Source organism: Hibiscus syriacus, unplaced genomic scaffold (genome assembly GCF_006381635.1).
Source record: "Hibiscus syriacus cultivar Baekdansim isolate YM2019G1 unplaced genomic scaffold, ASM638163v2 tig00110332_pilon, whole genome shotgun sequence".
In the NCBI taxonomy this organism is placed as follows: domain Eukaryota; kingdom Viridiplantae; phylum Streptophyta; class Magnoliopsida; order Malvales; family Malvaceae; genus Hibiscus; species Hibiscus syriacus.
In genome coordinates, this window is record NW_024062688.1 from 2,309,415 (window position 1) to 2,321,988 (window position 12,574).

Consider the following 12,574-nt stretch of genomic DNA (forward strand, 5'->3'; position numbering starts at 1 on the left):
ACTCCATCCTTTTTGGGTTGACATTGGCAGGAAAACAAGTGATAGTGTTCTTGTGGTAATCAGGCTGGGCGAGATATGGGTTGTTGGGGATGATGATAAAATATGGGGTTTATAGATTCATATCGCACATCTGGTTTTGGTGGGTGAGCCCAGTAATGATTTTCTGCATATACAATGACTTGAACTCGAGAACTTATTTAAACGATATCAAGTTACTTACCACTTGATCCAACCTCGTTGATGATATGCGAGATACTTTGAGGGAACCCATAATATAATATCCATGTGCTGCGTAATGTTTCATGGACTACTCCATCTTAGGATTGGTTGAAGCTCAATATAGACGGATCGATTTGGCGACATGCGAGAATGTTTTTTGCTATCGCAAAAAATGTTCTTCGCTATCACGAGGGAGCCTGGCTTTTAGTTTTACTAAATCCAATGGCTAATGTTCGATTTGAATGCGGAGTTGTGGGTCTTCTTTAAAGGCTTAACTTTGACCTGGGACCTTGGTTTACGTCTCGAAACATATTGCAAAGAGACTCCCTTCACTTTTAACAATGGGTCAAGGGAAATAAAGTCATTTTTTTTCTAAAAGTTATAAATAAATTTATTAAAATATTATTATAAACACCGTCGTTAAATATCTGACGTTAATAATTTTATTTCTTAAAACTTAAACAATCTTTAATTGCGTCTTAATATAAAATGATTTAATAAATTTAATCTTTCATATTTAAAATTTAATTATTTAATTTTTATTTTCTTAAATTTCTTGTTCCCAACTTAGAAATATTATATTATTATCATGGGCCCCTGCTAATTATTACTTTTAAATATTAATTAATATTTTAACCCTTCATTTAAAAATTATATTTATAGAAAATAAAAAATATTTTAACCCCGTTGTAATAAATTTCTAATTTCAGCCCTGATTATTATCATGTTATTTTTATTGTACAAGAGCAATACTTTATGATAATATACAATTGTCTAATTATTGCTTTGATACGATGAGTTTATTTGATTTGATAATATTGTAAAAATAAATAAATTAATAAAATTTCTAAATATGAAGAGTTGAATTTTTTTAATGTTTTAAATTATGATAAAATTGATATAATATATGAATTTTGACGATAAAATATATTATATTAGATCGCATTAAATATACGTTTTAATTTTTAATGATGAATAATTTATTTTATAATAATATTTTAACTGACTAGTTTATAACTTTTAGAGAAAAAAATTTGCCACATTTAGGACTATATACTTCTCATAATGAGAAGGGGTCACTCAAGCGTATAGATACTATGATTTACATAAAGATCCCTACGTAATCAAGCCTTATTTGTATATATCTCTCGTTATTTGAGTCCCTATTTATTTAGTTGTCCATCTTTTTAATATATTATATATATATTTAATATAATCTTAATATATATAAGACATCCTCCGTTGCTTATCGAAGCAATTGGATGTCCAACTCGGGCCTATATGTCATGACCAATCAATACAACTGCTCTAACACTCCTCCTTTGTCATTTCAACTAATGGGGTTATAATCATATTACAAAGTGCTGGACCAATTTGAAACTAAAGCTAAAGTTAGAGGAGGTATATTTTATTAGCTAAAACAATATTACCATAAAACAATAACATTGATCTCAAGTCCTCTTCTCTGAAACAGTCAAGCGCCTACTGCATTATCCATTCAAGACACGTACTCATGTGAATCATCAGTATTGCGTCTCTGGGATGCACCTTGATCTGTCCCTATTGTTCTCTTACTCATGTTAGCTCGTTGCACTAGTCGAACCAATGCTTGAACCACTTCTGACATAGGAGGTCGAAACTCGGGCTCCGGCTGTTGATAAAAAAGATCAGTTAAATGCTAAAGCAATGAAGCATTTTACGAGTTATTTTCTCCGAATTCATTGCTTATCCGAATCATTGGAGATCTAATGTAGATAAAACGAGAAAAAGGACTCAAGTTTTGGTATTTTTGGACCAAGACATTTACCTGTACACACAGAGCAATCACATCTGCAAACCGAGAGAGCGATTTAACCGGGTAAAGCCCTTCAAGCGCAGGGTCGACCATCTTAGTTAGAGCATCAATATCATGTAGCTGAGGCGTTGCCCATCGAACCAAAGATTGCTCTAATCTTGGCCTTGTGCTGTTAAAACACTTGCATACTAGTTAGAAATGTGGGATGCTAATACATGGAACCAAATGCTTCGTAGGTGATTCCTTACCTATTGAATGGCTTACGTCCGGTGAGAAGTTCCAACATAACCACTCCAAAACTGTAAACATCACTCTTAAGAGAGTACTGACCAGACATTGTAACTTCGGGTGCACCGTATCCGGACATAGTAACATCATCACGACTTAATACCTGCATACCGAATGAAGACACTTTTATATTGATTGACCAATGACAAATCCTATCGATTGACCAATGTCAAAGCCTGCCTCATCCTTTGAGGAATGCCAATTAAGATATGCAATGCAAGAAACCAGAATAAGGAATTCCATCGATCAAATAAATGTTGTACAAGCAGAGATAGTGGGAAAAGTTACGTGATCTGCATTTGGAATAAAGGTTGCCAAGCCAGAGTCTGAAAGGTGAGGGTTGAGCTCAGCATCAAGTACGATGTTTGCCGACTTGATATTCTTATGAACAACAGACGGAGAGCAACCTTCGTGCAAGTACCTGAAAAAGAAAACCTTTTTATCGAGTTTGCAAACTTGTACAAGATACAGACTCAGATGATGCAAATGTCAAAACATAGCATAGTGGAAAAGAAGAGTAGAGAGGAAAATAAAAGATGCTGGAGACGGGACTCAGCTTTAGCTCCTTCCGTTTGTGGTGATGATATAAAAATGAGATGAAATAATAGCTATTGTTGTCCATTATCGAACTATCCACTTACTCTAAAGCGCGTGCAGTCCCTAGAGCAATTTTGACACGGGAATTCCAGATCAAAGGCTTGCTGTACTCATCTGATAGATGCAGATAGTCATGGAGTGAGCCATTTTTGTGGAACTCGTAGACAAGTAGGTGCTGTCCATGCTCTGAACAATAGCCAACCAGCTCTGTGACATTTGTGTGATGCAACTCGGATATGTTCGAAACCATCTCTAAAAAATTGTCAGACATTTCACTGGGAAGAGCTGACGAATCTATTTTCTTCACAGCAAGAACCTATGGCAGTATGAACGCAAGGCACAGCCAGGTGAGTACAGAGTAGAAAATTCTTAAGGCACATAAATGACAATATTAGCAAACAATTGTGGAGATCAACGACAATGGCTACAGATTTTGCAGAAGGGAGACTCACACCTTGCCATCATTAAATTGAGCTTGATAAACACACCCAAACGATCCTTCACCAAGAAGATATTCCACGCTGAAACTGCCTGTAGCCATCTGGAGGTCTGCTATTGAATATGATGTAACATTTTCAGGAGCTGGGAAAGCTTTCTTAACAACAATGGGATTTTTGGAAAAGTTTTCTTCATCAAATGATTTGTGAAGGTCAACAGGTGGGGGTCGGAGGTTCATCGAAGGAGCTGTGTCAAAGGTCTTGGCGTCAACTGAAGAGGAAGACTGTATGGATTTTATTTCTGCAATACAATTTTAACCATGAGAAAGAACAAACTAAAAAGGTTTTAGATTATTAAAAAAGTAATTAACATAGATATGAGAAAAGCAAACAAAATGCTTCAAAATTGAAAGCTTATCAATTCATGGAGTCAAGAAGGAATCTTCATTGAAGCATATTTTCTTCTAACCTACTGAATTGTTTACATTATAAGTTCTTTGCTTTTCTACTACCTTAAATTATAGTTATTATTTACACTCGCAAATTTCATGCTTCATGCGGAGTCCAAACTTACACAAGGAAATATGTTCTAAATGAAATTAGTAAATATTCTTAATATATTTAATAACTACAAACCTAAGTTTATAACTGTGACGCTGCAATGAAAGACACAAGATCTCTTCATGATAAATCCAACGCAGCAGCATTACATGCAACTGAGCAAACAGTAAAGATAGGTTTATGGTCACATTCAACTGGCCACCATGCCGAGTTGCAGATTTACTACGAGGAGTTACCTTGTACTTCATTAGAAGGAAGAGGTGCAAACGATTGATTATCATGCATTTCAATATCTGAGGATGGCCTCCAAGATGTTCTCTTCACCAGAAAGAATGCTGCAATAGCCCCGACTATAAGGATGGATATTACTATTCCTGCTATGCCTCCACTTCCAATCCCCGATTTGCTACCCCCACCACTAGAACCACTAGAAGCTCCATCAGTTGGTGAACTATTGCCACTGGATTTGTGATTTCTATTATTTCTAGTGGCAGGAGGGGTACCAGGTGGAGGTGGAGGCGCAGGCCCCAAACTCCATGAATTACCATCCTTCCTGCAATGAATTATTATTCAGATTGAAATTGCAAAGAACTTTATACAAAACTGAAGTCAGGCACTCGATAATGAGTTCAAATGTTTACTGCAAATTGATGCTTTTCAATTGATTAGGTATCCAGCCGGTAAAACGGTTGTTGGAGACATATCTGTGAGAGGGAGAAGCGATTATCACAAAGGTCAATATTACAGGGTTATTTACAATATAAGGAAACAAAAGACTGAAATATGGGTTACCCACAGAGTTTCAAGGGGAAGATTGGCAAGGACATCAATAGTGCCTGTAAACTGGTTGTTCTGCAAGTACCTGCAAATAAGAAAACAATACATTTATGGAAATTCAACATCGACCATATACATTTGTTCCACAAAAGATATTTCCGATAATACTTACATAGAGTTCATACTAGTAAGGTTCTTAAAACTCTCAGGGAGATCACCAGTCAGAGAATTGAAAGAGAGATCCCTGAAGCAAGGAATGATGATAACTGTTAACATAACCTTTCAGTTAAATCGGCTTAAAGACAGACATCTATGGAAAACAATATAATCTGAATAGTGGTAGGAAAAACATCTTACAATGTGGAGAGGGAAGAAAGTGGTCCGAACATGTCACTCAATTGGTTCTGCAACTGGTTATGTGCAAGATTTCTGCATTTCCAGAAATGGAAAAGAAAAGGAAGAGCACGAGAGTTTAAGGGACACTTCCAGAAATGTCTACAGACTTCATGTCGGAAAAACGAATATTTGGAACATTACTTACAGGTATTGAAGAGAATGCATCTGATTGATGGAATAAGGGACACTTCCAGTAAATTGATTAAATGCAAGATTTCTGCAGACAAATGAACATTATGTTAAATAAAATCCTTAAAGGAAAAAAAGAAAAGCAAACAAATGCACGTTTGATCCATACAATCGCTGCAAGTTCTGAGGAATGTTATATGGTATATCGCCAGCAAGATTGTTATTGCTCAAGTCCCTGCAGATTTGTTCAAATAAGAGTATAAAGATAACATATAAATATAAGAAAAGAAAACCAAGCCACTATTAAAGATTAAATTTCCTACAGTTCCTTCAACGATGTCAAACTTTGAAGGCTGTAACCCACTGAACCGGAAAGTCCAAGATTCGACAGTTTACTGAAGAAAGAAAAAGGCAACGTTTTATAGTTAGCATCAGCTGAGTTAGGACAAGACATCTTGAATGAAAATCATAAACAAAGAAATTACATTTCAGTGACATGTTGGTCAGAGCAAGTAACACCTTTCCAGGGCTGCCCACAAGGGTCGCCATTGTTAGCGGTCCACCCAGTTAGCTGCGGCGGTGAGTTTAAACTGCTGAACATAACCCCTAAGGCAGAAGCTGCACATCCCAAGGAGACAAGTTCTCATCACAAGTCTTAAATTATTCCACTTCTCTATTCTAAACATTCATCGAAACCAATTCATCGAAATCATTCATTGTACTAGCAGTGTGCTTCCATGCACATAACGTAATGTTTAACAGATTTGTAAAATGTTTGGTCAGAAATTTAGCCAAAACTACTGGAACACCAACAAAACATGGACATCGAAAAACAAAATATCGGTTTCAAGGGTCGATATTTCGTTTCCAAACAGAGAGAAAAAGCTTAAGCATTGCAGGCAGAGAGGAAGGACCATTTTGCAATTTCAACTGTGGGTAGAAAGATTGAGTTTTTCAGTCAGCAACAATTCAGAGAAAAGCCAAAAAGATTATAAACTTGTCCAGGAATACATATCCTAGAAATCTCTGAATTAAAGTGACAACTGAAATACTAAAACTTCACAATCTTATCCCCATAATCAACAAGAATCCATCTTTGAAAAGCATAGTGAAAACTTTATAAACAATAACCAACACTAACAAAGTTAAAGAAAAAGACAATGCAATCAAGGAAGTTCATTTCAAGCCACAAGCAGCTCAAAGCAGATAACAATAAGAAACACAACCAAAAATCAACACCAAAAATCACAAATAAGATGAAAAGGGAAGAAGCAAAGTAACACAAACCGTCTCCTTGATCTGTTGCTGCATTTGAACATGGGGGCTTAAACCCCAAAATGCAGAGTGTAAACAGCACCAAAACCAAACCTTTTCTCCAATTCTTCACCATCTCTCTCCAAACTGGTCACTTCCCAGCTCCCACAGACCAAAAATGAATTTTGGGTTTATAGCTATTCTTTAAAAAGAATATACTTTTTAAAAAATTCTACAAAATTTAAGCCTTTTAGCCACTATAACCAAGTAAAAGCTGGCAGACACGACTTACCAGAAGAATCCAAAACCAGGGAAATGTTAATAATTTTACATTACCTTCTCTGTCTGTAGCATTTATTTACATGTAGAAAATATTAAAAAGTCACGAATAAAGTTAACATTTACAGGAAACAAATATAATTAATATTTTAATTTAATAAATAATACATAAGATGATTTTTTAAAGGGTAAACTATGTAGATAGTCCCCGATGTTTTTCGGTTTAACCGAATTTGATCACTAATTTAAAAATTAAGGAGAAATATTCTCTAATGTTATCGATCTATTGGATTTTAGTCTCTAACATTATCGATTCATTCGGTTTTAGTCTCTTAGCTGTTAACTCTCGTTCGATTTTATTCTTTTAACCATGTTAGGGACTTAAACAAAAGGAAATTAAACAAAATAGGATTAACAAAAATTAATGGTTAAGGGACTAAAATCAAACGTATCGATAACGTTAGGGATTATTTTCTCATATTTTTTTAAATTAGCGATCAAATTCGATCATACCATAAACATAAAAGAGACTATTTACATAGTTCACCTTTTTAAAACTATAAATATATTTATATACTTATCTATTAAGTAAACTTTATTTACATATATAAAAGAAGAAGTCGAGAGTTGGATGCGCTTTTGGTGGGTGTATGTAGCTTTGATAATTGCTACTTTTAAGAGGCTACCACTCTTTTATCCATTACTTGCGCTTTTGACTTTGAAGATTTCATTTTATTTTGGAATTCAGTATTAATCTGTGTAAGCATATGACCATTGATTTTGAGTTGGTCTTGCCTTCTGTTTTTGACAGTATTTATCTCTTAATAATTATTTAGGTTTGTGCCTAAATTTTAGGGTATCTCAATTATTGTTTTTATTTCGTTTTCGTCATTCAATTTGTTTTAAAATTATGACTAACATTACGTTTTAGTTTTATTTTAATCACTCACATTTTAAAAATTATCAAAATTACTAATATGATATTTTTTATTTTTTAATGATGATGTGGCATTATCTTTTTAGGCACATCAGCACCATCGCTGATTTTTTAATGATGGGTAACCAAAATAAAATCAAAACTAAATATTAAGTATAATTTTAAAAATAAAATAACTAGGTGATCAAAACAGAATAAAAGTGATTGTTAAGATACTAAACCTATAATGTACCTAAATTTTAATATATTTATTGAGGTATAGATTCTTAAATGATTAGACTGGTGATGAGTTGAATGATTATGACATTTGGAATGTGTGTGGCACTAAACTCTCAGAACCAGAATTGGTTGCATGTGCACCCAACCTTCCTTTTGGTTTATTAGTTATTTAGGTGGCTTTACAAATCCATATTTGACGTAAATATACGTTTATTTAGTTTTTCAATATACTTATAAGGATAAATTTGCTTATGTAGGTTTGATTATATATAATACTTAAATGAACCTATTTTATTTATAAATACATTTTAAATATGAAGAACATATACAAATAGTGTAAGAAAGATTCGAACGATTTAGAGAAAAAAATAAAATGGCATAAGATATTATAAATTAGAATTGTAAAGCCAAAAAGCTGTTGGGTCAGGTTAGAAAGTTTGGGGGGAATTCATGGATACCACCAAAACTCATATAAGAAAACCATTCTATTAAAAAAGGTACATGAATTATAGCCCCATAATAAATTCCCCAAAAGTAAGAAAGTATAATAATAATTCATTTTTCTCTGTTTTCATTTAAAATTAGTTTAAGATTGTTATAGTCGAAATTATTTAGGTTCATATGATAATTCATAAATTATTTTGTCCTTTATTATATTTTTTATAATATTTAATATTTATAAAACTCGTTATTCTTTTCTGACGAATTTCACATATATTATTTTTTATTAACACGAGTTATTTAGATCTAGTGGATTATGTTATTTCAAACTAGAATGAAGTCAGGTACGTCAGGTAACAAACTATTGGTACAAATCTTCCATGCAAAAACAAATTCATGAAAATAGTCACGTATAATATATTAAACACAAAAAAAGTTAGATAATATGTTAGAAAAATATAGTTTATTAGAAAAATATTTGTTGAGATAAGTGTTTGTTTGCTTATTTTTGGAGATAATTATAAATATAATATAAAATAAATAAGTTAAGAAAGAAAAATATATGCGTATATAATATAATGTAATATTATTGAAAAACTCTTCTCTTGTGTTTGATTGCTTGGATAGTTGTTCTCTTCATTCTTTAAGTGTCCTTAGCTTGTATTTATAGTTTGGAATGTGTTTGAAGTCGTATATAGCCATTGGGGATGTTTTGGAGCCGTTTGGAGATGAGAATCCATTAATAAAATAGCTTGGAGCGTGGGGGAAATCGATACCCCCTCATGGGGAATCGGTACCCCCTCATGGGGAATCGATACCCCCTCATGGGGAATCGGTCCCCTAAGTGCAATCTGATTTCGATCGTTAGACAGGGGGAATCGGTACCCCTTGGGGGGAATCTGTTCCCATTGGGGGGAATCGGTACCCCTTAGACATTCTGTTTTCTCGGAGCCAAAAACCTGCAGGGGAAATCTATACCCCCTGGGGGGGAATCTGTACCCCCTGGACAATCTGATTTTTCTTGGCTTTGAAACGGTTCAAAATACTTTGTAAAATTGTTTTAAAAATAGTTTAAGTATAAAACACAATTAGTGAAACTAGGGAAAGGTTCTAGCTTATCCCGTGTAAAAGCTAGTGAAAGGTTCTAGCTTAGCCCGTGTAAAAGCTAGGGAAAGGTTCTAGTTTAGCCCGGAAAAACTAGAGAGTTTGTAAGGTTACTCTTTATCCTCAAAAGAAAGAACAAATTAGTGAATTTGTTGGAAAATTCTTGGTGAGGATCGAAGGTAGTGGACGTAGACTTTGGTTGAGAAAGTCGAACCATTATAAATCGATGTGCAATTCTCTATCTTTCAATCTCCTTACTCCCTAAACACAAAACCGTTCCGACCCCTCTTTACAAATCGTTCCAGTTGTCGATTCGAGCTTCCGAACAATTGGCATCAGAGCCTAACTCGTTAAGAAGGTTTAACCACCTTGAGACGATCCTAGAAGAAGCTCTACCAATTCCCTACACAACCGAGAAGATGGCTTCCACCTCCGGCTCGTTCCACATGGAAGACTCCCTACCAACCGACAAACCTCCATACTTCAATGGAGTCAACTATCATCATTGGAAGAAATTAATAAAGGTATTCATCCAATCCAATGATCTTGATGTATGGGAGATAATCAAGAATGGCTACTCTTCTCCAAAAAAGAAGGAGAAGAAGCGGAGTGACAAAGAACGGAAGAAAGCTCAACTTAATGCCAAGGCTATGCACATGTTGTTTTGTGCATTTGGTCCTGAATCTATGAAGGGGTTTCTTCATGTTCAAGTGCCAAGGAGCTTTGGAATAAGCTCGAGGAAATCCATGGAAACAAGAAAGAAGAACCAACAAAGGTGGTGTCTCTAATGGCTTACGAAGAGCCCGAGGTATCTTCTAACTCAAATGAATTTAATTTATAGACGTTTGATGAGTTACAAGATGCTCTTAATAGGTTATATTCGGAGTTTGAGACCATGAACTCCAAATATAAGAAAATGATTTCAAATTTTAAAATTGAAAACGATTTTCCTTTGAAAACAAAAATAGATTTTGAAAGCCAAAATTAAATTTTGAAAAAGGATTTAGAGCTTTCAAAAATAAAAATTGATAGTTTTGAAAAACAAAATTTTGATTTAAAAGTTAAGCTTGAATGCTTAATAAAAGAAAAAGAAATCATTTTAAATAATTCATTTAGTTCAATAATGACAATATGCTCACATTGTCATTATCATGGTCATTTGGAACATACTTGTCCTTTGAAGAAAGGAAAACATTTTAAAATTAGGCAAGTATGGGTTCCGAAAGGAACAAGGGGCATTAAAACTAACGTCCAAGGGTCCAAAGCAATTTGGATACCAAAATCTACTTAAATGTCTCTTGTAGGTGTGTGGGAGCAATGGTGATGAAAGTGATGATATTCAAGATACTCTAGCTATACATGAAAAAGGAATGGGTAACCTCTAAGCTTAATGCTTTTAATTTTGGTTATTTGGTTGCTCATTTGATTTTAAGCATGCATGAGTTTTGGTTTTAAATGATTATGCATCATTGTTTTAATCTCATGTATGTTGAAAAGATGATTATGATGAACATTTTAAAGTTATATGAATTTTTATGAATTTTTAGTTCATCATAATAAAATTTAGGTCAAATTTGGTTTTAATGCAATTGATATCTCTCTAACAATTGATATCAATTTTTAAAATACTTTGATTTTACAAATTTTAAAATTTTTGACCTAAATTTGAATGTTTATGCATGTGGTTTAAATGAAAATGATATATCTCTAACATTTTTGGAAAACTTTATGCATATGCACTTAATTTTAACAATTGGTATTGATATCAAATTTCAACAATTGGTATTGCATAAAGTATTTTAGTCTTGGATATATTGAATTTCATGTGCTACTAACATGTTTGTTATTCTTTGTTGAAATCCAATTTTGTTTAAGTGTCTTGTTCTTAAAGCTAAATTTTATTTGGAATGCATTTATTGAGGGGGAGCTTTGATTTTTTTTCAAATGATTTTTAAAATGTCAAATTTACTACTTACTCTCCAAAGTTATTTTGAACTTCAAAGATTAGAGTCTTTTTGATTTAACAAAAAGGGGGAGAAGTGTTAAGGTGTTAAAGGGGAGAAGTGTTAAAGTAAGGGGGAGTAATTTCAAACTTGATTTCAAAATCTTAAAATTACTCAAATGTTTTGTTATATCAAAAAGGGGGAGATTGTTGAAAAAATTTTGATGTTTCGATATAACAAATTAAGTTAAATGAATTTTAAGATTTTACAAAATATTTTCTAAGTATATTCGAATATAAAAATATTACTCCAAGTGTTTCAAAGTTCATTTTAATCCTTACTAAAGTGTAAAATTGTGTTTTATACTTAAACTATTTTTAAAACAATTTTACAAAGTATTTCGAACCGTTTCAAAGCCAAGAAAAATCATATTGTCCAGGGGGTACAGATTCCCCCTGCAGGTTTTTGGCTTCGAGAAAACAGAATGTTCAGGGAGTACAGATTCCCCCCAGGGGTACCGATTCCCCCCTGTCTAACGATCGAAATCATATTGCACTTAGGGAACCGATTCCCCATGAGGGGGTACCGATTCCCCCACGCTCCAAACTGTTTTATTAATGGATTCTTATCTCCCAACGGCTCCAAAACATCCCCAACGGCTATATACGACTTCAAACACATTCCAAGCTATAAATACAAGCTTAGCCCGTGTAAAAGCTAGGGAAAGCTTCTAGTTTAGCCCAGAAAAATTAGGGAGTTTGTAAGGTTACTTTTTATCCTCAAAAGAAAGAACAAATTAGTGAATTTGTTGGAAAATCCTTGGTGAGGAGCTAAGGTAGTGGACATAGACTTTGGTTGAGAAAGTCGAACCACTATAAATCGTTGTGCAATTCTCTATCTTTCAATCTCCTTACTCCCATACAAAACCGTTCCGACCCCTCTTTAAAAACCGTTCTGGTTGTCAATTCGAGTTTCCGAAAATCCTAACAAATATAAAAACGAGAAAAAAATAAAATAAATAAATTAAATTAAGTTGCGCATGGATTAAATTGAAAGAACCATAAATTGGAGGTCAAATTGAAAAGAAATATTAAAGTGTAAACTCAATTTAGGGGTCAAGATAACGCTTTAAAAATGACAGTTTACCCTATTTTTTAAAAAAAACACGCGGATCCCCTAGGGGATTCGCTCGGGTCGG

General features: G+C 33.7%; 1 protein-coding gene across 1 annotated transcript; it reads right to left on the reverse strand.

Moving 5' to 3' along the window:
* Positions 1–1,526: 1,526 nt before the first annotated feature.
* LOC120119387 (protein STRUBBELIG-RECEPTOR FAMILY 6-like) lies at positions 1,527–6,751 on the reverse strand. Its single transcript, XM_039139192.1, has 16 exons — positions 6,487–6,751; positions 5,685–5,817; positions 5,523–5,594; positions 5,369–5,434; positions 5,216–5,287; positions 5,032–5,103; positions 4,847–4,918; positions 4,694–4,759; positions 4,539–4,601; positions 4,134–4,450; positions 3,354–3,637; positions 2,944–3,215; positions 2,591–2,723; positions 2,263–2,405; positions 2,027–2,183; positions 1,527–1,870 (listed from the first exon to the last, which is right to left on the reverse strand). Exons 1-16 carry the CDS (start codon positions 6,587–6,589, stop codon positions 1,718–1,720), a joined length of 2,178 nt encoding a protein of 725 aa, XP_038995123.1. The 5' UTR covers positions 6,590–6,751; the 3' UTR covers positions 1,527–1,717.
* Positions 6,752–12,574: the final 5,823 nt, after the last annotated feature.